General features: G+C 43.3%; 1 protein-coding gene across 1 annotated transcript in view; it reads right to left on the bottom strand.

Annotated features, from left to right (window-relative positions):
• Positions 1-7,955: 7,955 nt before the first annotated feature.
• Positions 7,956-27,175, bottom strand: part of LOC311107474 (tetraspanin-17-like) — a 45,415-nt gene continuing 26,195 nt past the window's right edge. The window contains exons 3-8 of the mRNA XM_084149970.1: positions 25,955-26,101; positions 20,776-20,946; positions 19,596-19,721; positions 19,268-19,315; positions 10,131-10,247; positions 7,956-8,037 (exon numbers count right to left, since the gene is read on the bottom strand). Coding sequence (XP_084006096.1) covers positions 7,972-8,037; positions 10,131-10,247; positions 19,268-19,315; positions 19,596-19,721; positions 20,776-20,946; positions 25,955-26,101 — 675 coding nt within the window. The 3' untranslated portion in view covers positions 7,956-7,971. The remainder of the gene's footprint in view (positions 8,038-10,130; positions 10,248-19,267; positions 19,316-19,595; positions 19,722-20,775; positions 20,947-25,954; positions 26,102-27,175) is intronic.

Below are 27,175 nucleotides of genomic sequence, written 5' to 3'. Positions count from 1 at the left end.
AATTGAGCTCAGGTGCATCCTGTTTCCATTGATCATCCTTGAGCTGTTTCTACAACTTGATTGGAGTCCACCTGTGGTAAATTCAATTGAATGGACATGATTTGGAAAAGCACACCTGTCTATATAAGGTCTCACAGTTGACAGTGCATGTCAGAGCAAAAACCAAGCCATGAGGTCAAAGGAATTGTCCGTAGAGCTCCGAGACAGGATTGTGTCGAGGCACAGATCTGGGGAAGGGTACCAAAAAATGTCTGCAGCATTGAAGGTCCCCAAAAACACAACGGCCTCCATCATTCTTAAATGGAAGAAGTTTGGAACCACCAAGACTCTTCCTAGAGCTGGCCGCCCGGCCAAACTGAGCAATCAGGGGAGAAGGGCCTTGGTCAGGGAGGTGACCAAGAACAAGATGGTCTCTCTGACAGAGCTCCAGAGTTCCTCTGTGGAGATGGTACAACTTTCCAGAAGGACAACCATCTCTGCAGCATTCCACCAATCAGGCCTTTACGGTAGAGTGGCCAGACGGAAGCCACTCCTCAGTAAAAGCACATGACAGCCTGCTTGGAGTTTGACAAAAGGCACCTAAAGACTCTCAGACCATGAGAAAAAAGATTTTCTGGTCTGATGAAACCAAGATTGAACTCTTTGGCCTGAATGCCAAGCGTCACGTCTGGAGGAAACCTGATACCATCCCTACGGTGAAGCATGGTGGTGGCAGCATCATGCTGTGGGGATGTTTTTCAGCGGCAAGGACTGGGAGACTAGTCAGGATCGAGGCAAAGATGAATGGACCAAAGTACAGAGAGATCCTTGATGAAAACCTGCTCCAGAGCCAAGACAACGCAGGAGTGGCTTTGGGACAAGTCTCTGAATGTCCTTGAGTGGCCCAGCCAGAGCCTGGACTTGAACCCGATCTAACATCTCTGAAGAGACCTGAAAATAGCTGTGCAGCGACGCTCCCCATCCAACCTGACAGAGCTTGAGAGGATCTGCAGAGAGGAATGGGAGAAACTCCCCAAATATAGGTGTGCCAAGCTTGTAGCGTCATACCCAAGAAGAAGACTCAAGGCTGTAATCGCTGCCAAAGGTGCTTCAAGTAAAGGGTCTGAATACTTATGTAATACATTTGCTTTGTCATTATGGGGTATTGTGTGTAGATTGAGGGGGGGAAAAAATATTTTTTTAAACAATTTTAGAATAAGCCTGTATAGTAACAAAATGTGGAAAAAGTAAAGGGGTCTGAATACTTTCTGAATGAACTGTAGTTTCTACCCATCCACATGGCTCCAGCCAGTTTCTACCCATCCACATGGCTCCAGCCAGATGTAACGCCCAGGTTTCTTATCCACCAAGAGTCTGGATTTGCTTCCTCCCCGACAACTTCATTCAAACCGTTCTGATTGGTCCAAAGAATCAAATCGGTTGAACCAGAGCTGGCCTACACTAGTCATAAATCACGTAATTCTGGGACATAATCCTATGAGAAAATATGAAACATCACAAGGTATCATGTTGCAAGGCCATCATCATGATCAAAAGGACAAAGCAAAACAAATTCAGCAACCTATGACAGGTAAACCTCAAAAAATGAAAGCATCATTTCAAATGGTATTAAAGGCCCAGTACAGTCAAAACAGTGATTTCCATGTGTTCTATATTCCACACCATGAGGTTGGAATAATATTGTGAAATTGTTCAAATTATAATGCCCTTTTAGTGTAAGCACTGTTTGAAAAGACCGCCTGAAATTTCAGCCTGTTTTGGTGGGATGGAGTTTTGGCCTGTCTGGTGACCAATAAGAAAGAGTTCCAAACCTCTCTGCCAATAACAGCTAGTTTTCAGTTGCCCCCTCTCCACTCCACTCCCAGACAGTCCTAGCAAAATTGCTCTTTGCTAAGAAGCAATTTGTATATATTTTTGACAATTTTAATTGAAAACAATCACAGTAAGGTATTTAATTGTTACCCAGAAATGATTTGATATCGATAAAAAACGGCCGCATTGAACCTTTAAAACAAATATCCTGTTCAGATGTCAATGTAATTTTTCATTTTGTCAGCATAAAAACATGGCCTGCCACACTAACTGGTGGTTGTCATATTCAGGCCAACCATCGAGGAACTGGCTGGTCCAGAAATAGACATTAGCTATAGTCTGTTCGTCATTATCAAGGCTATACTCTCATATTGAGGCCAACCATCGTTCGAGGCTATTTGAGGAGCGACAGTAGAGCGTTCCTTAAAAACACCCAAGGGCCCACGCTGCTGAACCGCAGCGTATAAGAGTGGGACATGGAATTCTCTTGACAAGCAGGGAAGTAAATGATACAGAATCAAGCCTGTTATTACAACATCAACCAACCAGGGAGGATCTCCAAGAGGAGTTACACTGCAGCTCCTAACACATTGGCCCTGTTCATACCAAAGGAAGAGCGAGACCTTGGTAGGGTGTAGCTTGGGGGGGACCCTGACCACTTCCGAACGCTACCACAACAAGAGGGGCTATAGTTGGGTAGAAGAGCTGACATTTTGGGCGGCTACTGGGAAGCAGACGGAAGCTGCAGGGAATGTCTTCACGCCAGACATCATTTAAAAAAACTCAAAATCCCTATGAAATATAATTCATTCAATTCAAACCATATACTTTGCTACAAATCTGATAATGTGCTGAAAATGTACTGGAACTCACAGTGTAAACTCTGTATTGAAAATGTAATGAGCAAATAAAAATCACTAATATGACACAACCCCCACTTTATCTGTTATAATAAAGATCAGAATAATAATAATATGGCATTCGTTTTCATTTCACCATGTAAGCTTTAGACCTGGTCACTGATAAGATACTGTGCAAATAGGGTTTTTAAAAATTCTGTTAACTTTCCCAAAATTCCCAGATTTCCAGAAATCCCAGTTGGAAGATTCCCAGAATCAGGAAGGAATAAACAGGAAATACGGAATCCTACAACCAGGAGTTCTGGAAAACATGGGAAAATTTACCGGAAACACTAAATACTAATATCAATCCTATAAGAAGTTAAAATGATAAAGCAGCATTCATGTTATATTGAAAAAAATGTGTTACAATTTATGTATAAAGATATGAACAAGTATTTGTTATTCAATACAAAACAAGTTAAAAACCAGTCCAACTAAGAAAGACAGACAGACAACAAACACTAGTAGAAAAAAATAAGGGGTGAAAAGTAAAAGAGAAAAGTAAAAATCTCAATAAAACAGATCAGACCGACAAGGATAACAACAGGGGCGTAATGAAATACAAGCTTCCAAAAGGAGAGAACAGAAGAGACAGAATAAACGCATCAAACCAACGTCAGTATAACGGAGATTCAACGTCAGAATAACGGAGATTCAACGTCAGTATAACGGAGATTCAACGTCAGTATAACGGAGATCCAACGTCAGTATAACGGAGATTCAACGTCAGCATAACGGAGATTCAACGTCAGTACAACGGAGATTCAACGTCAGTATAACGGAGATTCAACGTCAGTATAACGGAGATTCAACGTCAGTATAACGGAGATTCAACGTCAGTATAACGGAGATTCAACGTCAGTATAACGGAGATTCAACGTCAGTATAACGGAGATTCAACGTCAGTATAACGGAGGTTCAACGTCAGTATAACGGAGATTCAACGTCAGTACAATGGAGATTCAACGTCAGCATAACGGAGATTCAACGTCAGTATAACGGAGATTCAACGTCAGTATAACGGAGATTCAACGTCAGTATAACGGAGATTCAACGTCAGCATAACGGAGATTCAACGTCAGTATAATGGAGATTTAACGTCAGTAAAACGGAGATTCAACGTCAGTATAACGTATATTTAACATCAGTATAAGGTTAAAGTTTAGATCAAGTAAAAGGCCGCAAGCCTACTATCCCCTGGGAGAGAAACGTCATCTCTTCATCTGTCTGTCTGTCTGGCTGTTTGATTAAACTCAAAACATTGACAGACAGACTCTGAAAATAAATTCATACATATATATATATATAGAGAGTTGAAGTCGAAGGTTTACATACATTTAGGTTGGAGTCATTAAAACTCGTTTTTCAACCACTCCACAAATTTCTTGTTAACAAACTATAGTTTTGGCAAGTCGGTTAGGACATCTACTTTGTGCATGACACAAGTAATTTTTCCAACAATTGCTTACAGACAAATTATTTCACTTATAATTCCCTGCATCACAATTCCCGTGGGTCAGAAGTTTACATACACTAAATTGACTGTGCCTTTAAACAGCTTGGAACATTCCAGAAAATGATGTCATGGCTTTAGAAGCTTCTGATAGGCTAATTGACATCATTTGAGTCAATTGGAGGTGTACCTGTGGATGTATTTCAAGCTACCTTCAAACTCAGTGCCTCTTTGCTTGACATCATGGGAAAATCAAAAGAAATCAGCCAAGACCTCAGAAAATAATTTGTAGACGACCACGTCTGGTTCATCCTTGGGAGCAATTTCCAAACGCCTGAAGGGACCACGTTCATCTGTACAAACAATAGTACACAAGTATAAACACCATGGGACCACGCTGCCTTCATACCGCTCAGGAAGGAGACGCGTTCTGTCTCCTAGAGATTAACGTACTTTGGTGCGAAAAGTGCAAATCAATCCCAGATCAGCAGCAAAGGACCTTGTGAAGATGCTGGAGGAAACAGGTACAAAAGTATCTATATCCACAGTAAAACGAGTCCTATATCGACATAACCTGAAAGGCCGCTCAGCAAGAAAGAAGCCACTGCTCCAAAACCGCCATAAAAAAGCCAGACTATGGTTTGCAACTGCACGTGGGGACAAAGATCGTACTTTTTGGAGAAATGTCCTCTGGTCTGATGAAACAAAAATAAAACTGTTTGCCCATAATGACCATCATTATGTTTGGAGGAAAAAGGGGGTTGCTTGCAAGCCGAAGAACACATTCCCAAACGTGAAGCACGGGGGTGGCAGCATCATGCTGTGGGGGTGCTTTGCTGCAGGAGGGACTGGTGCACTTCACAAAATAGATGGCATCATGAGGAAGGAAAATTATGTAGATATATTGAAGCAACATCTCAAGACATCAGTCAGGAAGTTAAAGCTTTGTCGCAAATGGGTCTTCCAAATGGACAATGACCCCAAGCATACTTCCAAAGTTGTGGCAAAATGGCTTAAGGACAACAAAGTCAAGGTATTGGAGTGGCCATCACAAAGCCCTGACCTCAATCCTATAGAACATTTGTGGGCAGATCTGAAAAAGCGTGTGCGATCAAGGAGGCCTACAAACCTGACTCAGTTACACCAGCTCTGTCAGGAGGAATGGGACAAAATTCACCCAACTTATTGTGGGAAACTTGCGGAAGGCTCCCCAAAATGTTTGACCCAAGTTAAACAATTTAAAGGCAATGCTACCAAATACTAATTGAGTGTATGGAAACTTCTGACCCACTGGGAATGTGATGAAAGAAATAAAAGCTGAAATAAATCATTCTCTCTACTATTATTCTGACATTTCACATTCTTAAAATAAAGTGACCTAAGACGGGGAATTTTTACTAGGATTAAATGTCAGGAATTGTGAAAAACTGAGTTTAAATGTATTTGGCTATGGTGTATGTAAACTTCCGACTTCAACTGTATATACACACCACCAGTCAAAAGTTTGGACACACCTACTCATTCAATTGTTTTTCTTTATTTTTACTATTTTTTACATTGTAGAATAATAGTGAAGCCATCAAAACTACGAAATAACACATATGGAATCATGTAGTACCCAAAAAAGTGTTTAACAAATCGAAATATATTTTATATTTGACATTCTTCAAATAGCCACCCTTTGCCTTGATGACAGCTTTGCACACACTTGGCATTCTCTCAACCAGCTTCATGAGGTAGTCACCTGGAATGCATTTCAATTAACAGGTGTGCCTTGTTAAAAGTTAATTTGTGGAATTTCTTTCATTCTTTATGCGTTTGAGCCAATCAGTTGTGTTGTGACAAGGTAGGGGGGGGGGGGGGGTATACAGAAGATAGCCCTATTTGGTAAAAGACCAAGTCCATAAAATGCCAAGAACAGCTCAAATAAGCAAAGAGAAACGACAGTCCAAGTTCTTCAAGTGCAGTCGCAAAAACCAAGTGCTATGATTAAACTGGCTCTCATGACGACCGCCACAGGAATGGAAGACCCAGAGTTACCTCTGAAGCAGAGGATAAGTTCAATAGAGTTACCAGCCTTAGAAATTGCAGCCCAAATAAATGCTTCACAGAGTTCAAGTAACAGAAACATCTCAACATCAACTTTTCAGAGGAGACTGTGTGAATCAGGCCTTCATGGTCAAATTGCTGCAAAGAAACCACTACTAAAGGACACCAATTAGAAGAAGAGACCAGCTTGGGCAAAGAAACACGAGCAATGGACATTAGACCGGTGGAAATCTGTCCTTTGGTCTGGGGTCCAAATTTGAGATTTTTGGTTCCAACCGCTGTGTCTTTGTGAGACGCGGTGTGGGTGAACGGATGATCTCCACATGTGTAGTTCCCACCGTAAAGCATGGAGGTGGTGGTGTTATGGTGTGGGGGTGCTTTGCTGGTGACACTGTCTGGGATTTATTTAGAATGCAAGGCACACAACCAGCATGGCTACCACAGCGATACACCCTCCCATCTGGTTTGGGCTTAGTGGGACTATAATATGTTTTTCAACAGGACAATGACCGAACACACCTCCAGGCGGTGTATGGGCTATTTTACCAAGAAGGAGAGTGATGGAGTGCTGCATCAGATGCAGTGTTGACCCTTCCTGGCCCCCTCAATCCCCCGACCTCAACCAAATTGAAATGGTTTGGGATGAGTCGGACGGCAGAGTGAAGGAAAAGCAGCCAACAATTGCTCAGCAAATGTGGGCACTCCTTCAAGACTGTTGGAAAAGCATTCCAGGTGAAGCTGGTTGGGAGAATGCCAAGTGTGTGCAAAGCTGTCATCAAGGCAAAGGGTGGCTACTTTGATTTGTTTAACACTTTTTTGGTTACTACATGATTCCATATGTGTTATTTCATAGTTTTGATGTCTTCATAATTATTCTACAATGTAGAAATTAGTACAAATTAAGAAAACCCCTGGAATGAGTAGGTGTGTCCAAACTTTTGACTGGTACTGTATGTTCGAACATGCTGTTTAAAAACAGGCGGTTAAAGACATGCATCCGTAGCAAGGCTCTGCTAACCTGAATTTTCTGAATGTGAAATGGAATACTCCCATTTCCTTACTCTGCTTTAAACATGAACTTTATGTCTTTCAGTGGTCATAGAATAACAGAAAAAATGCCATCCTGTCAGCCAGCCAGTAGGTCAGACAGGAGTATAGCATATATACTTCTTTATATATATCTATATAGCATCTACCATAAATACTGTAAAAGTGGGATAGTAGGTATCTAACAACCAGCCCTTTCTGAAGGGGTGTTTGAAATCCTAGCGGTTGTAGCGTTGAGGTGACACCAGGTGATATAGACTGTGTGACTGAATAAAAGAAGAAAGTTGTATCTCTCCTCTCATCCTCTTCTCAGCTTTGACCCAGATATCTCTATCTGTTTATATGTATTTCTATTGATCTCCCCGGCCAATGGGTGCATCTTCCTGGAGCAGGTAAATACACCCTGTGGAATCAAAACTGTAAACAACAATGTCAGATCAGCTTAGCTAGACATCCACAGGAGTCCCCTGTATGTCCATGTGTAAGTCCCCAGCCCAGCGTGTGTGTGTGTGTGTGTGTGTGTGTGTGTGTGTGTGTGTTTGGGACAGTAAACAATGTTTTGTGAGGTGGCTCCCGAGCCCGGCAGAACCAGAGGTAAACAGCTGTTTGTGTTTTCACCTCTCAGCCTCTACGCGGTTCAGCGGGAGGTGAGCTGGATGTTGGGGGTCAAAGGTCAGAGTACCCCCCCCCCACCCCAGGGTCCTGGCGTCACCAGTTGGCCTTCACGCCGTTGACGTCACTCACCAGGTTCTGAGCCAGGCAGATCCCAAATATCTAAACAGGAAATGACATCACAGGTTAGGTAACATTCAGTCTCTGCCAGACTCTGGCACGTAGCTAACTGAAATTCAAAGCATCGAAGGGTTCTCTGATTTAAGAGTGACACACAATGAAAAGGAAGTAATAATAATTCAAAATAATTACACACTCCGAGCAGGGTTTCCGTCGCGGCGGGACAACGTGACCGGGAAGATTTTAATTTAACGGCCATTTGAGAAATTGACCGGACCCATATGCAGTGGGTGCATAAGCGATTAGGGCGCCCACCAGGGTGCTCAGAATGACAGAACATGCAACTCGTGTAATGAAGCAGACAAAAAAAAGTCTTTTTCAAACATCTGCCAAAATACAATTCGCGGGAAAACACAATTTTTAAACTGCACCTGATAGTTGTTCCATATGTGACAGAGATGACAATCTCTGTTAGAAACTTAGAAAGAGTGGGGGATCTAAAGATGTAAACATCTAGGATGGGTTGCAAACATGACTAGGATTGTGCCTTTGGCTTCTGAACAACGAAAGAAAGTTGATATGAAAACCAATAGAACAGAAGAGAAATGGCATAGCGGTGGGTCCAATAGGGAAGTCAATGGAAATAAATGTGCCAAAATTATATAATTACTCCTGTATACATAAATAAATAAAATCATTAAAAATATTTCACCAGAAAAATGGAGGATCATTACGTTCTTTAAAAAAATTGCTGTGGATTGTTTCAAATCACAAGCTCGTAGGCCTATGCTTATTTGAGCAGCGTGCATGGCAATAGGCCTAGCTGGTTATTGAGGGGTGTGGCAAAGACATGACACGTCTCCAGAATGGCTCAGCTCTCTCCCGCCAATTCTTTTGCGCATTCATTGTTTCATTGTGTAAATTGTTTGCGGATCAATTCCACATTACATATGCCACCAGTTTTAAATGTACCGTTTATCCCCGTCACGTGGTTACATTCATTTCTGTTAACGCATGTATTAAATCACAGTCATTTACCGTTCTCATTCTCAGAGTGGAAACATTGTTTGCAGAGTTCACAACCTGCTACGCTTTGTGAGAAACACGTTTTGGTTCATTTACAAGATTAACAAGATTAGTAAATGTGTTCTTTGTGTTTTGTTTGGAGTGCTCCATGTAAGCAATGAGCATGCGTCTGGTTTCTCTGTCCTGATAATGTTGAGGGATCACGCGCACCTGAGCATGCATAGAAGTACCTGGTCTGCTGCTCGGAAATGTAGGAAATCAGGTTTTTTTTAACATCCATTGCATATGATAATATATTAAAAACTATAGTTCCTCACAGTAAGCTATTTGAAAAATCTTTCCAACAATCCCCTCGATAATCACCAATCCTCGGTGTGAAAGAGCAATGGTAGTTATAGTCCTACTGCTGCATTGGCCTATAGGCTGTGAGTTCCAAGCGCTCATTTCTTCAGCCGCCAATGGATCACGGTGTATCAATGTGTTCATATGGCAGAGACTGGTGATCTCACATTAGTTGACTTTTAACTTTTCTAATTTTCTAATTTTAATGCAGATTTTTTTTGATTAACCGCGTGACAATGATTTTGAGGAACAAAAACTTTATTGAAATGAAACTGTTCCCTGAAAATACACAAATGAAAATCATAACTGGCACGCACAACAGTAGAAATGGTAGGATAAATTGTAAGCTTCCCCGTTGTAAGAAATCTTGCTCCAAATAGGCTCTTCTGTATGTAATAGTTGTGTTGGATAAATAAGACACATGATGACTAACGAAAATACACACAGGCCAATTTAATTCCACTAAATTATGCAAATGAACCTATAGACCGATAAGCATGATGGTCAAATGTATTTCCATCAATTAATAAAAAGCATTATTTTGCAGTAGGATTTTTTTTTCTCTCTGTCATTTTGGCCGGCAACAGTTTTATTTATCGGATAAGAAAAAAGAAAATGGCCAAAAGCCGGTAATTACCGGTTAACGGAAACCCCGACTTCCAGCCATGATGGTGACTGCAAATGCAGACATTATTTATCTGATTCACACAAAAGATGACTCTTTAAATATACATTTGTGAAATAATGTCTCTGGGAGTCCTGCTTACCTGTAAAAGTGCAATGCCCACAAAGACCCCAGCTACAATGATCAGGTTGTCCTGAAGCCACCTCTCGAACTGGCCCACACAACCCTTGGTGTAGATGAACTTTTGCTGGTCCAACTCCTGGGAGGGGAAATAGGAGACACGTTTTAATACAGTGTTTCCCCCAACCAACAGTTTGGAGAAAAACCTTTTTAACATTGAGTTAGCCAAACCAGACCAATACAGGCCAGACCAAACCAAACCAAACAAGACCAGACCAAACCAAACCAAACCAGACCAGACCAGACCAGACCAGACCAGACCAGACCAAACCAGACCAGACCAAACCAGACCAAACCAGACCAAACCAGACCAAACCAGACCAAACCAAACCAGACCAGACCAAACCAGACCAAACCAAACCAAACCAGACCAGACCAAACCAAACCAGACCAAACCAGACCAGACCAAACCAGACCAAACCAGACCAGACCAAACCAGACCAAACCAAACCAGACCAAACCAGACCAAACCAGACCAAACCAGACCAATTGCCATTGGATTATGACTCACAGAACATGAAGGATAAACAAATGCTAGATGATTCCAAAATGGCCCCTATTCCCTATGGGACATACAGTCGTGGTCAAAAGTTTTGAGAATGACAAGAAGTATTGGTCTTCACAAAGTTCGCTGCTTCAGTGTTATGAGATATTTTTGTCAGATGTTACTATGGTATACTGAAGTATAATTACAAGCATTCCATACGTGTCAAAGGCTTTTATTGACAATTACATTAAAGTTTATGCAAAGAGTCAATATTTGCAGTGTTGACCCTTCTTTTCCAAGACCTCTGCAAACCGCCCTGGCATGCTGTCAATTAACTTCTGGGCCACAGCCTGACTGATGGCAGCCCATTCTTCCATAATCAATGCTTGGAGTTTGTCAGAATTTGTGGGTTTTTGTTTGTCCACCCGCCTCTTTAGGATCGACCACAAGTTCTCAATGGGATTAAGGTCTGGGGAGTTTCCTGACCATGGACCCAAAATGTCGATGTTTTGTTCCCCAAGCCACTTAGTTATCACTTTTGCCTTATGGCAAGGTGCTCCATCATGCTGGAAAAGGTATTGGTCTTCACCAAACTGTTTTTGGATGGTTGGGAGAAGTTGCTCTCGCAGGATGTGTTGGTACCATTCTTTATTCATGGCTGTGTTCTTAGGCAAAAATGTGAGTGAGCCCACTCCCTTGGCTGAGAAGCAACCCCACACATGCATGGTCTCAGGATGCTTTACTGTTGGCATGACACAGGACTGATGGTAGCGCTCACCTTGTCTTCTCCGGACAAGCAAGGCGTTTTCCGGATGCCCCAAACAATCGGAAAGGGGATTATAATATTATAATAATATGCCATTTTATCCAAAGCGACTTACAGTCATGTGCGCATACATTTTTATGTATGGGTGGTCCTGGGGATCGAACCCACTACCCTGGCGTTACAAGCGCCATGCTCTACCAATTGAACTACAGAGGACCACATTCATCAGAGAAAATGACTTTACCCCAGTCCTCAGCAGTCCAATCCCTGTACCTTTTGCAGAATATCAGTCTGTCCCTGGTGTTTTTCCTGGAGAGAAGTGGCTTCTTTGCTGCCCTTCTTGACACCAGGCCATCCTCCAAAAGTATTCGCCTCACTGTGCGTGCAGATGCACTCACACCTGCCTGCTGCCATTCCTGAGCAAGCTCTGCACTGGTGGTGCCCCGATCCCGCAGCTGAATCAACTTTAGGAGACGGTCCTGGCGCTTGCTGGACTTTCTTGGGCACCCTGATGCCTTCTTCACAACAATTGAACCTCTCTCCTTGAAGTTCTTGATGATCCGATAAATGGTTGATTTAGGTGCAATCTTGCTAGCAACAATATCCTTGCCTGTGAAGCCCTTTTTGTGCAAAGCAATGATGACGGCACGTGTTTCCTTGCAGGTAACCATGGTTAACAGAGGAAGAACAATGATTTCAAGCACCACCCTCCTTTTAAAGCTTCCAGTCTGTTATTCTAACTCAATCAGCATGACAGAGTGATCTCCAGCCTTGTCCTTCGTCAACACTCTCACCTGTGTTAACGAGAGAATCACTGACATGATGGCAGCTGGTCCTTTTGTGGCAGGGCTGAAATGCAGTGGAAATGTTTTTTTTGGGGGGGATTAAGTTCATTTTCATGGCAAAGAGGGACTTTGCAATTAATTGCAATTCATCTGATCACTCTTTTTACTATTTGTGTCATTCTCAAAACTGTTGCTCACGACTATAGTTAAAATAAGTGCACTATAAAGGGAATAGGGTGTCATTTAGGACGAATTCACTGTGTCCCCTCTGGCATACATATTGTAGTATTAACTTTATGCCAAATGTACAACATTAGGGCTGTGATGGTCTGCATATCAGAGGAGGGAGGAGGGGATTGGTGCATATCAGAGGAGGGAGGAGGGGATTGGTGCATATCAGAGGAGGGAGGAGGGGATTGGTGCATATCAGAGGAGGGAGGAGGGGATTGGTGCATATCAGAGGGGGAGGAGGGGATTGGTGCATATCAGAGGAGGGAGGAGGGGATTGGTGCATATCAGAGGAGGAGGAGGGGATTGGTGCATATCAGAGGAGGGAGGAGGGGATTGGTGCATATCAGAGGAGGGAGGAGGGGATTGGTGCATATCAGAGGGGGGAGGAGGGGATTGGTGCATATCAGAGGAGGTAGGAGGGGATTGGTGCATATCAGAGGGGGGAGGAGGAGATTGGTGCATATCAGAGGGGGGAGGAGGGGATTGGTGCATATCAGAGGAGGGAGGAGGGGATTGGTGCATATCAGAGGAGGGAGGAGGGGATTGGTGCATATCAGAGGAGGGAGGAGGGGATTGGTGCATATCAGAGGAGGGAGGAGGGGATTGGTGCATATCAGAGGAGGGAGGAGGGGATTGGTGCATATCAGAGGGGGGAGGAGGGGATTGGTGCATATCAGAGGAGGTAGGAGGGGATTGGTGCATATCAGAGGGGGAGGAGGGGATTGGTGCATATCAGAGGGGGGAGGAGGGGATTGGTGCATATCAGAGGGGGGAGGAGGGGATTGGTGCATATCAGAGGAGGGAGGAGGGGATTGGTGCATATCAGAGGGGGATGAGGGGATTGGTGCATATCAGAGGAGGGAGGAGGGGATTGGTGCATATCAGAGGAGGGAGGAGGGGATTGGTGCATATCAGAGGAGGTAGGAGGGGATTGGTGCATATCAGAGGGGGAGGAGGGGATTGGTGCATATCAGAGGGGGGAGGAGGGGATTGGTGCATATCAGAGGGGGGAGGAGGGGATTGGTGCATATCAGAGGAGGGAGGAGGGGATTGGTGCATATCAGAGGGGGGAGGAGGGGATTGGTGCATATCAGAGGAGGGAGGAGGGGATTGGTGCATATCAGAGGGGGCTGAGGGGATTGGTGCATATCAGAGGGGGAGGAGGGGAATATCAGAGGGGGGAGGAGGGGAATATCAGAGGGGGGAGGAGGGGATTGGTGCATATCAGAGGGGGAGGAGGGGAATATCAGAGGGGGGAGGAGGGGATTGGTGCATATCAGAGGGGGAGGAGGGGATTGGTGCATATCAGAGGGGGGAGGAGGGGATTGGTGCATATCAGACTCAAAAGAAACAGGTGGTTTTTCTCTGCAACTTCACTATTATCATTACACTTCTTTAATATCAGTAGCCTTTCATTACTATTCACGTTATTATAACCTCTCAATATTAGCATACAAATTAAGAAATGTCAGATTGGAGAATATTGTCACATTTTCATATCGACACTACTTAACGCATAGGCTATCAGACTCAAAAGAAATGTGCAATTTCACTATTGCATCACACTTCATTACTGGTTTCTCCTTTTCTTTCCCTTTCCATGTATTTTTGGTATGCGGCCATTTTGTTTAAATGTATGTTACTGCTGTCTTAGGCCTACAAGGCCCTGTGTAAAATGGGACGTCACAATTACTGTTAGTACACTTGTTTACATGGATATGCTTCTTAACAAAACCTATTTGAAATGAGTCCCGTGACATCTGTGGGGTGAAGAGGGGTGGAGAACACCACAGTGTTGGTGAGAGTCTTCCCTTTACATAGAGTGGTCATAATAGTGTGTAGGTCAAACCGTTCGGAAGCTACAGACGTCTAAAGTAAACTGATGGATGTTTTGATAGGGATGTTTTATTATGTTACTTAGATTGACATGGCGATTCAACTACCGTCACAGAACTAGTCTATATACATTTACATTTTAGTCATTTAGCAGACGCTCTTATCCAGAGCGACTTACAGGAGCAATTAGGGTTAAGTGCCTTGCTCAAGGGCACATCGACAGATTTTTCACCTAGTCGGCTCAGGGATTAGAACCAGCGACCTTTCGGTTACTGGCACAACGCTCTTAACCACTAAGCTACCTGTATAGCTACTGTATACCACTATATACAGTATATACTGGTTTAATCTCATAGCACCTCTATGGCCCTGGTTAAAAGTAGTGCCCTATACAGTGAATATGGTGCCATCTGAAACACAGACACTGTGTATAATCTCTATGTTTATCTACTGTGGATGAAGCTGTGTGTGTGTGTGTGTGTGTGTGTGTGTGTGTGTCTACTGTGGATGAAGCTGTGTGTGTGTCTACTGTGGATGAAGCTGTGTGTCTACTGTGGATGAAGCTGTGTGTGTGTCTACTGTGGATGAAGCTGTGTGTGTGTCTACTGTGGATGAAGCTGTGTGTGTCTCTACTGTGGATGAAGCTGTGTGTGTCTCTACTGTGGATGAAGCTGTGTGTGTGTCTACTGTGGATGAAGCTGTGTGTGTCTCTACTGTGGATGAAGCTGTGTGTGTGTCTACTGTGGATGAAGCTGTGTGTGTGTCTACTGTGGATGAAGCTGTATGTGTGTCTACTGTGGATGAAGCTGTGTGTGTGTGTGTGTGTGTGTGTGTGTGTGTGTGTGTGTGTGTGTGTGTGTGTATGTGTGTGTACACTGTGGATGAAGCGGTGTGTCTACTGTGGATGAAGCTGTGTGTGTGTCTACTGTGGATGAAGCTGTGTGTGTCTACTGTGGATGAAGCTGTGTGTGTCTACTATGGATGAAGATGTGTGTCTACTGTGGATGAAGCTGTGTGTGTCTACTGTGGATGAAGCTGTGTCTACTGTGGATGAAGCTGTGTGTGTACTGTGGATGAAGCTGTATGTGTGTCTACCGTGGATGAAGCTGTATGTGTGTCTACCGTGGATGAAACTGTGTGTGTGTGTGTACTGTGGATTAAGCTGTGTGTGTACTGTGGATGAAGCTGTGTGTCTACTGTGGATGAAGCTGTGTGTCTACTGTGGATGAAGCTGTGTGTCTACTGTGGATGAAGCTGTGTGTGTCTACTGTGGATGAAGCTGTGTGTGTGTCTACTCTGGATAAAGCTGTGTGTGTGTCTACTGTGGATGAAGCTGTGTGTGTACTGTGGATGAAGCTGTATGTGTGTCTACCGTGGATGAAGCTGTATGTGTGTCTACCGTGGATGAAACTGTGTGTGTGTGTGTACTGTGGATTAAGCTGTGTGTGTACTGTGGATGAAGCTGTGTGTCTACTGTGGATGAAGCTGTGTGTGTGTGTCTACTGTGGATGAAGCTGTGTGTGTGTCTACTCTGGATGAAGCTGTGTGTGTCTCTACTGTGGATGAAGCTGTGTGTGTGTCTACTGTGGATGAAGCTGTGTGTGTCTCTACTGTGGATGAAGCTGTGTGTGTGTCTACTGTGGATGAAGCTGTGTGTGTACTGTGGATGAAGCTGTGTGTCTACTGTGGATGAAGCTGTGTGTGTGTGTCTACTGTGGATGAAGCTGTGTGTGTGTCTACTCTGGATGAAGCTGTGTGTGTGTCTACTGTGGATGAAGCTGTGTGTGTACTGTGGATGAAGCTGTGTGTCTACTGTGGATGAAGCTGTGTGTGTACTGTGGATGAAGCTGTATGTGTGTCTACCGTGGATGAAGCTGTATGTGTGTCTACCGTGGATGAAACTGTGTGTGTGTGTGTACTGTGGATTAAGCTGTGTGTGTACTGTGGATGAAGATGTGTGTCTACTGTGGATGAAGCTGTGTGTCTACTGTGGATGAAGCTGTGTGTCTACTGTGGATGAAGCCGTGTGTGTGTGTGTACTGTGGATGAAGCCGTGTGTGTGTGTGTACTGTGGATGAAGCCGTGTGTGTGTACTGTGGATGAAGCTGTGTGTCTACTGTGGATGAAGCTGTGTGTCTACTGTGGATGAAGCTGTGTGTCTACTGTGGATGAAGCTGTGTGTCTACTGTGGATGAAGCTGTGTGTCTACTGTGGATGAAGCTGTGTGTCTACTGTGGATGAAGCTGTGTGTCTACTGTGGATGAAGCTGTGTGTCTACTGTGGATGAAGCTGTGTGTCTACTGTGGATGAAGCTGTGTGTGTCTACTGTGGATGAAGCTGTGTGTCTACTGTGGATGAAGCTGTGTGTCTACTGTGGATGAAGCTGTGTGTGTGTGTACTGTGGATGAAGCTGTGTGTGTACTGTGGATGAAGCTGTGTGTCTACTGTGGATGAAGCTGTGTGTCTACTGTGGATGAAGCTGTGTGTCTACTGTGGATGAAGCTGTGTGTGTGTGTACTGTGGATGAAGCTGTGTGTGTGTACTGTGGATGAAGCTGTGTGTCTACTGTGGATGAAGCTGTGTGTCTACTGTGGATGAAGCTTTGTGTCTACTGTGGATGAAGCTGTGTGTGTCTACTGTGGATGAAGCTGTGTGTGTCTACTGTGGATGAAGCTGTGTGTGTCTACTGTGGATGAAGCTGTGTGTCTACTGTGGATGAAGCTGTGTGTCTACTGTGGATGAAGCTGTGTGTGTCTACTGTGGATGAAGCTGTGTGTCTACTGTGGATGAAGCTGTGTGTCTACTGTGGATGAAGCTGTGTGTGTCTACTGTGGATGAAGCTGTGTGTGTCTACTGTGGATGAAGCTGTGTGTCTACTGTGGATGAAGCTGTGTGTCTACTGTGGATGAAGCTGTGTGTGTGTACTGTGTTTGGCTGTCTTTTATTCTGTTCCCATAGAAGTTTACTGAAGCTCAGGTCCTGTTGAGCTCCAGCAACAATAGGTTCTCCCCCACAAAGCTTGTCTTTGTCTCTCTATAGAGAAACTCCACCAAGGATTCCTTTGTTCCAAAGCTAAAACCTGGAAACCAACTATCCACCAATGGGAGGTAACGGAATCCCTGGGCATACAATGAAATGTTTCAGATGGTGACTGTAAACTTGCCCTAGAGCCATTTCAGTCGGTATTTTCTTCGTTAATCTCTGCTATTCTCTCTCTCCCTCTGCTATTCTCTCTCTCTCTCCCTCTGCTATTCTCTCTCTCTCCCTCTGCTATTCTCTCTCTCTCCCTCTGCTATTCTCTCTCTCTCCCTCTGCTATTCTCTCTCTCCCTCTGCTATTCTCTCTCTCCCTCTGCTATTCTCTCTCTCTCCCTCTGCTATTCTCTCTCTCTCCCTCTGCTATTCTCTCTCTCTCTCTCTGCTATTCTCTCTCTCTCTCTCTGCTATTCTCTCTCTCTCTCTGCTATTCTCTCTCTCTCTCTGCTATTCTCTCTCTCTCTCTGCTATTCTCTCTCTCTCTGCTATTCTCTCTCTCTCTCTCTGCTATTCTCTCTCTCTCTCTCTCTGCTATTCTCTCTCTCTCTCTCTGCTATTCTCTCTCTTTCTCTCTGCTATTCTCTCTCTTTCTCTCTGCTATTCTCTCTCTTTCTCTCTGCTATTCTCTCTCTTTCTCTCTGCTATTCTCTCTCTTTCTCTCTGCTATTCTCTGTCTTTCTCTCTCTTTCTCTCTGCAATTCTCTCTCTCTCTGCTATTCTCTCTCTCTCTGCTATTCTCTCTCTCTCTCTGCTATTCTCTCTCTCTCTCTGCTATTCTCTCTCTCTGCTATTCTCTCTCTCTGCTATTCTCTCTCTCTCTACTATTCTCTCTCTCTCTCTCTGCTATTCTCTCTCTCTCTCTGCTATTCTCTCTCTCTCTGCTATTCTCTCTCTCTCTCTCTGCTATTCTCTCTCTCTCTGCTATTCTCTCTCTCTCTCTGCTATTCTCTCTCTCTCTCTGCTATTCTCTCTCTCTCTCTGCTATTCTCTCTCTCTCTCTCTGCTATTCTCTCTCTCTGCTATTCTCTCTCTCTCTCTCTCTGCTATTCTCTCTCTCTCTCTCTCTGCTATTCTCTCTCTCTCTGCTATTCTCTCTCTCTCTCTCTGCTATTCTCTCTCTTTCTCTCTGCTATTCTCTCTCTTTCTCTCTGCTATTCTCTCTCTCTCTCTGCTATTCTCTCTATCTCTCTCTGCTATTCTCTCTCTCTGCTATTCTCTCTCTCTCTCTCTGCTATTCTCTCTCTCTCTCTGCTATTCTCTCTCTCTCTCTCTCTCTCTGCTATTCTTTCTCTCTGCTATTCTCTCTCTTTCTCTCTGCTATTCTCTCTCTTTCTCTCTGCTATTCTCTCTCTCTCTCTCTCTCTGCTATTCTCGCTCTCTGCTATTCTCTCTCTCTGCTATTCTCTCTCTGTCTCCCTATCCCCCCCTCCACCGGAGCAGAGTACAGCACACGGCTAGTTTCTATAGATTTTTCACAGCAAAGACTACAAGGCTGTACACAGTAAGGAAACTAACAACATGACAACACATACAGTCATTTGGGGCTTCACTACATAACATTATGCACAGCAACAATGCTCTGGTTGAGAGCTGTATTGCGAGTGCACGCACACACACACACACACACACACACACACACACACACACACACACACACACACACACACACACAGCAGAGGGAGGCATAACCCACTGAATCCTCAATTATAGAGCGTATTGTTGTGATGCTTCCCAGGGCTATAACTGGAGTCCAATCAGCTCCGTTAGAAAAACACACTGTTATTAAGGAAGAGAGGAGGAGAGCAGCCTGAACACTAGCTAGCTAGCTACTTAACCCTTAACTGCCATGTCTAGCTAGATGTTCAGAGGAAAGGTTGAAATGTCAGCCGCCTCTCTCTCTCTCTCGATCTCTGGATAATGTCCAGCAAGGTATTAAGGACTGATAAGAGAAATACCAACCCCTTGAAGTCTCATGTCGTAGCCACACTGTGTGTTAAGGACATCTTCCTGAAACGAAAGAAAGCAAAACTATCATGAGAACAGAAGAATGTGGGTCTTCCAGCAGGGTCTCTAGAATGTGGGTCTTCCAGCAGGGTCTCTAGAATGTCAATGTGCTAAACTGAATAAGTCTTGAGGTTTATAATGTAGTTCTATAGCCCAGTAAGGTATCTTATGGCAGGGTCTGTCGAACACGTATGGTTAATGTGTTCAAAAGGAATAAGTCTTACAACACGGTCTACGTCTGAGGTTTTATAACGTAGGTCTACAGCACAGGAAGGCATCTTACGGCAGGGTCTTTGCCACAACAGGAGAAGGGGACTCCACAGCGCTCTCTACTGGGGTTAAACTCAGTGCAGTTGAAGTAGATATTCAGGTTCCAGTCATTGGGACCGTGGGCCCCACAGCACGACCACTAGAACACACAGACAGACAGACAAGGTATAAGGCATTACTACACGTTATAAGAACTTACGAGTCTTTATAAAAAAGTCTTACTACAACCAAGTCTGCCATGATAAAGAGGCTGGATCTGGTTGGCTTCAGCATTTGTACAGTAATCCAATCAGGGTTAAGGCGCTGGCTGCCTGTCCAGAACAGCTAAAAGGTACAAGACATGTTGCCTGTCCAGTACAGCTAAAGGTACAAGACATGTTGCCTGTCCAGAACAGTACAGTTAAAGGTACAAGACATGTTGCCTGTCCAGAACAGCTAAAGGTACAAGACATGTTGCCTGTCCAGAACAGTACAGTTAAAGGTACAAGACATGTTACCTGTCCAGTACAGCTAAAGGTACAAGACATGTTGCCTGTCCAGAACAGCTAAAGGTACAAGACATGTTGCCTGTCCAGTACAGCTAAAGGTACAAGACATGTTGCCTGTCCAGTACAGCTAAAGGTACAAGACATGTTGCCTGTCCAGTACAGCTAAAGGTACAAGACATGTTGCCTGTCCAGTACAGTTAAAGGTACAAGACATGTTGCCTGTCCAGTACAGTTAAAGGTACAAGTACCTTTAGCTTTAGAGGTTGGCCCGAACTAGTACTACTAATATATTCCTGTTAACTCTATAACATCTAGTACTACTAATATATTCCTGTTAACTCTATAACATCTAGTACTACTAATATATTCCTATTAACTCTATAACATCTAGTACTACTGACATATTCCTGTTAACTCTATAACATCTAGTACTACTGACATATTCCTGTTAACTCTATAACATCTAGTACTACTGACATATTCCTGTTAACTCTATAACATCTAGTACTACTAATATATTCCTGTTAACTCTATAACATCTAGTACTACTAATATATTCCTGTTAACTCTATAACATCTAGTACTACTAATATATTCCTATTAACTCTATAACATCTAGTACTACTGACATATTCCTGTTAACTCTATAACATCTAGTACTACTGACATATTCCTGTTAACTCTATAACATCTAGTACTACTGACATATTCCTGTGTGAAGTCTATGAGGTTCTGCAGGTCGATGTCGTCGCGGTAGGCCTTGACGTTGTTGTTGATGAAGAAGTTGAGCTGGTCTTTGATCCAGTCTTTAAACACAAAGGCCAGGATGCCTGCTGTCAGCTCCAAGAAGAAGATCAGACCCAGGAACACTGAGAACTAGAACACAGAGAGAGAACATTAGAACATGATGCCTGCTGTCAGCTCCAAGAAGAAGATCAGACCCAGGAACACTGAGAACTAGAACACAGAGAGAGAATATTAGAACATTAGAACATGATGCCTGCTGTCAGCTCCAAGAAGAAGATCAGACCCAGGAACACTGAGAACTAGAACACAGAGAGAGAACATTAGAACATGATGCCTGCTGTCAGCTCTAAGAAGATGATCAGACCCAGGAACACTGAGAACTAGAACACAGAGAGAGAACATTAGAACATTAGAACATGATGCCTGCTGTCAGCTCTAAGAAGATGATCAGACCCAGGAACACAGAACTAGAACACAGAGAGAGAACATTAGAACATTAGAACATGATGCCTGCTGTCAGCTCCAAGAAGAAAATCAGACCCAGGAACACTGAGAACTAGAACACAGAGAGAGAACATGTGAGAAAATAGGATACACATATATTTATTTTCTTTCTTTCTTTTCTTTTGTCATTTAGCAGACACTCTTATCCAGAGCGACTTACAGGAGCAATTAGGGTTAAGTGCCTTGCTCAAGGGCACACCGACAGATTTTTCACCTAGTCGGCTCGGGGATTAGAACCAGCGACCTTTCGGTTACTGGCACAACGCTCTTAACCACTAAGCTACCTGCCGCCTCTACAGTGCTGTTCTGGAGATGTCTGCAAACTAAAACAGCATCTCTATAATACTGTACTGTCCCGGAAATAGGTCCATTTGTAGCCTGACTGACTGGCTCAGAGCAGCGTTGAGATGCCTAAGGCCTCTTATGTTTCATTATATCTTCCATTCACTGTAAACACTGAGGAAACAGCAGGTTATATTAAATACATCGAGGGTCATAAAGTCTCTCTCAGACCAAAAAGCCACATCAGCTCTGGAGCACTGTAGACCCAGCCTGGAGCTATCTCTTCTGTCTCTCCTGTTCTGTAGGCTAGCCAGCCTGGAGCTATCTCTTCTGTCTCTCCTGTTCTGTAGGCTGGCCAGCCAGGAGCTATCTCTTCTGTCTCTCCTGTTCTGTAGGCTGGCCAGCCAGGAGCTATCTCTTCTGTCTCTCCTGTTCTGTAGGCTGGCCAGCCAGGAGCTATCTCTCCTGTCTCTCCTGTTCTGTAGGCTGGCCAGCCAGGAGCTATCTCTTCTGTCTCTCCTGTTCTGTAGGCTGGCCAGCCAGGAGCTATCTCTTCTGTCTCTCCTGTTCTGTAGGCTGGCCAGCCAGGAGCTATCTCTCCTGTCTCTCCTGTTCTGTAGGCTGGCCAGCCAGGAGCTATCTCTTCTGTCTCTCCTGTTCTGTAGGCTGGCCAGCCAGGAGCTATCTCTTCTGTCTCTCCTGTTCTGTAGGCTGGCCAGCCAGGAGCTATCTCTTCTGTCTCTCCTGTTCTGTAGGCTGGCCAGCCAGGAGCTATCTCTCCTGTCTCTCCTGTTCTGTAGGCTGGCCAGCCAGGAGCTATCTCTTCTGTCTCTCCTGTTCTGTAGGCTGGCCAGCCAGGAGCTATCTCTTCTGTCTCTCCTGTTCTGTAGGCTGGCCAGCCAGGAGCTATCTCTTCTGTCTCTCCTGTTCTGTAGGCTGGCCAGCCAGGAGCTATCTCTTCTGTCTCTCCTGTTCTATAGGCTGGCCAGCCAGGAGCTATCTCTTCTGTCTCTCCTGTTCTGTAGGCTGGCCAGCCAGGAGCTATCTCTCCTGTCTCTCCTGTTCTGTAGGCTGGCCAGCCAGGAGCTATCTCTTCTGTCTCTCCTGTTCTGTAGGCTGGCCAGCCAGGAGCTAATGGACAGAGTAGTGGAGGTAATAGCCACTGAGAGTGACAGCTGGCTATGAGGCCCAGTTCGTCACTGTCACTCAGACGCCACTGTCAAAGTTGAACCTGACATGATGTCATCGTTTTTCCCCCCAAGATATTTAGTGAGAACATGCTTAGGTTTGTGTACTTAGTAATGGATGTTTCAGGCTTTTATAAACCAGTGGTTACTTATTTCCCATATAGATCAATACAAATCCCACGTGTTCATTTATGGTAAGTAGCCAATTGCTATGAATGACCTCAACTTTCAGATCAAACGAAGCTAGAGTTATTTTTGTGAATCAATCTAACATGTACCTTCCACCGATCTACCTACCTACCTGCCTACCTGCCTACCTGCCTGCCGACCTACCTACCTGCCTGTCGACCTACCTCCCTACCTACAGTGCCATATTTTGTTGTGTTACAGAGTGAATTTAAAATGGATTACATTTTTAAAAAAATGTCACTGGCCATGTAATAGAAACCCTACATTACCACATTACTATTTGTAGCAGCAGTTTAGACCCCAAACAGACATTTACGCTCACCACACACTACCTTCTCAGACTGTTAGCTAACGTTTGCGGCTAACACAAAACAAATATTAACATATTGTATCAATGGATCAATTGAATAGTTTTTGTGTTTTTTCATCAGAAATGATTACTTATTGGTACCTTATGTGTGTGTAAGATATTATTGTTCTCAAATGTTTAATTCATAGATTTTATTCATAGATTTTAGATGTGTATGAAAATGTGTTTTTGTGCAAAACGCCATAGCCTATATCCATTGTTTAGCTGGAATGGAATGTTCATATCGTGTATATTTGATTGCAAGTGTCTCACCTAGTGCCTTCAGAAAGTGTTCACACCCCTTGACGTTTTCCACATTATGCAGTGTTACAGCCTGAATTTAAAATTGATAAAATTGAGATTTGTTGTCACTGGCCTACACACAATACCCCATAATGTCAAAGTGGAATTATGTTTTAATTTTTTTAACAAATGTATTAAAAGGGAAACGCTGGAATGTCTTGAGTCAATAAGTATTCTACCCCTCTGTTATGGCAAGCCTAAATGAATTCAGAAGTAAAAATGTGCTTAACAAGTCACATAATAAATTACATGAACTCACTCTGTGTAAATAATAGTGCTTAACATGATTTTTGAATGACTACCTCATATCTATACCCCACACATACAATTTTATCTGTAAGGTCCCTCAGTCGAGCAGTGAATTTCAACCACAAAGACCAGGGAAGTTTTCCAATGCCTCGCGAAGAAGGGAACCTATTGGTAAGATGGGTAAATAAAATAAAATAAAATAAAAAAATCACACATTGAATATCCCAGTCACCACAAAGATACAGGCGTCCTTCCTAACTCAGTTGCCGGAGAGGAAGGAAACCACACAGGGATTTCACCATGAGGCCAATGGTGACTAAAACAGTTATAGAGTTGAATGGTTGTGATATGAGAAAACTAAGGATGGATCAACAACATCGTAGTTCCTCCACCATAAAAACCTAATTGACAGAGTGAAAAGAAGGAAGCCTGTAAAGAATAAAAAATATTCCAAAACATGCATCCTGTTTGCAACAAGGCACTAAAGTAATACTGCAAAAACTGTGGCAAAGCAATTAACCTTTTGTCCTGAATACAAAAGTGTTATGTTTGGGGCAAATCCAACAACACATTACTGAGTACCACTCTCCATATTTTCAAGCATAGTGGTGGCTGCATCATGTTATGGGTATGCTTGTAATTGTGAAGGACTGGGGAGTTTTTCAGGATAAAAAAATTGATGGAACGGAGCTAAGCACAGGCAAAATCCTAGAGGAAAACCTGGTTTAGTTTGCTTTCCACCAGAGACTTGGAGATGAATTCACCTTTCAACTGGACAATAACCTAAAACACAAGGCCAAATCAAGACTGGAGTTGCTTACCAAGAAGACTGTGAATGTTCCTGAAAGGCCGAGTTACAGTTTTGACTTAAATCTACTTGAAAATCTATGGCAAGACCTGAAAATGTTTTCTAGCAACGATCAACAACTCATTTGACAGAGCTTGAAGAATTTTGAAAAGAATAAATGGACAAATGTTGCACAATCCAGGTGTGGAAAGCTCTTAGAGACTCACAGCTGTAATCGCTGCCAAAGGTGCTTCTACAAAGTATTGACTCAGGTGTGTGAATAGTTATGTAAATGAGATAATTCTGCATAAAACAAATTATAAGGGCTCTAAAATAAAAATAAAACCTGTTTTCATTTTGTCATTATGGGGGTATTGTGTGTAGATGGGTGAGCATTTTAATTTATTTAATCTATTTTGAATTCAGTCTGTGACGCAACAAAATGTGGAATAAGTCAAGGGGTATGAATACTTTCTGAAGGCACTGTAGGTACCTCCCTCCTCTGCATCAAACCAAATCAAATTTTATTTGTCACATGCGCCGAATACAACAGGTGTAGTAGACCTTACCGTGAAATGCTTACTTACAGGCCCTTAACCAACAATGCAGTTTTAAGAAAATACAGTTAATAAAATATTTACTACAAATAAAAATTACCAAATATTACAAACAATTAAAAAAGAAACAAATCATAAAATATATTTTTTAAGAAAATAAAAACATCAAAAAACATACAAATAGAAAAAACTAACGAAAAAATACTTTGGGCTATATACAGAGGGTACTGGTACCGAGTCAATGTGCGGGGGTACAGGTTAGTCGAGGTAATTTGTACACGTAGGTAGGGGTAAAGTGACTATGCGACCAGGGTGTGAACCGAGGTGCGAGTAGTGAACTGCACACCCAAAGGTGTGGATAGCAGAGCTGAAGGTAGAAATGAGATGAACCACAAGGTTCAACATGTTATCGTCCAAGGCCACAGCCTTACCATCCACAGAGAGCCTTACCATCCACAGAGAGCCTTACCATCCACAGAGAGCTTTACCATCCACAGAGAGCCTTACCATCCACAGAGAGCCTTACCATCCACAGAGAGCCTTACCATCCACAGAGAGCCTTACCATCCACAGAGAGCCTTACCATCCACAGAGAGCCTTACCATCCACAGAGAGCCTTACCATCCACAGAGAGATTCAACTAAGTAGGCCTATATACGAAAGAAATAGTTGAACTCTAAGGATGAATAAAACATATTCCATTAAAAGTATCAACTTAATTCAAACTCACAAATTTGAGCAGCAAGGTGTTTTCCCGTAACGCTCCGATGCAGCCAGCGAATCCCAGGATGAACATGACTCCTCCCACTACGATGAACAGCCACACAGGGTCGAAGCCTCCCAGGTCTGTTATGGAGGCCATGTTGGACAGCACCCCCTGGAGGACCAACAGTGTTATTACAGCTATATAGACAAAAAGACCACTGAAAGCGGAAGACCAAAAAGTAGTAATAAGTAAGCAATGTAGGTGAAATGTATGTAATAAAGCAGTGTGGCGCAACCTCTTCTTTGGCATTAAATAAAACCCCAATACAACAACACACCTGGCTGGGAGAGAGACTCTAGTCATTCCACTGCCTTCCCTTCAAGGACAATAAACACTGACAGACAGACAAACAGGCAGCCCTCCCCATCCCCTGCTTCCCCTAACACACTACTTCCCCTAACACCCTGCTAGGGCTGGGCAATATATAAAATTAATTCGATTAATTCAAATGTATGCTTTAGCATGATGTTCCAAGTGCCTGTATCGCAAAGAATCAAGGTTTTAATTTTATTCATATTTTACTGTAATAAGAGGATAACTTAACCTTTGTAAATATACCCTTTTTATGTCTCAACTCCCCAAAATGTAGAAAACAGCAGAGCCGACTAAGACGGGAGTATCAATGAGAATTCATGCTCAGTTTCACTGCGGGTACAGCGTACCCCTAGAAGCATTTTAGTCCGACTGTTAACGTGCTAGCTGTCTAGTCTGTGTTTTATAAAATGTGTTAATGAGCATAAAAATATGCATTTGTATAAGGAAAATCGGCAACTCGTTCTCATCGTGAGGAATAAGCATCTTCTTATCCAGGTAGGCCACTTGATTTCACAACATCTTAAACTAAGTGAACAGGCGATGTTGTTCAAACAGTTGGGAGGCAGACAGTAGGGTGTATTTATAACAGTTCAACTGTTCTACCTTGTTAGCGAGCAAATATAGATCCAAGTTGGCTAAACTTGAAATGTAAAGATTATCTGGATGCTCACTAGCAGGTGGGCTTGTGCTTGAGAGATTGTTTGAGACCTGTTAATTTTCTATAATCGCCTGATAACAGAATTTGATCATTATTAGTTGATGTGCATTGTGCATGGCTCTGGTTACATTTGTAACAAAAATGGCATTTTCATAGGCAGACTTGAAAGCAGTGATTATCAGTGATAATTGCAAAAAAGCAGGTTAAACTAT

This window comes from Coregonus lavaretus (assembly GCF_964263955.1).
Source record: "Coregonus lavaretus genome assembly, chromosome: 32".
Lineage (NCBI taxonomy): Eukaryota > Metazoa > Chordata > Actinopteri > Salmoniformes > Salmonidae > Coregonus > Coregonus lavaretus.
This window is presented reverse-complemented; position numbering and strand designations above follow the sequence as displayed.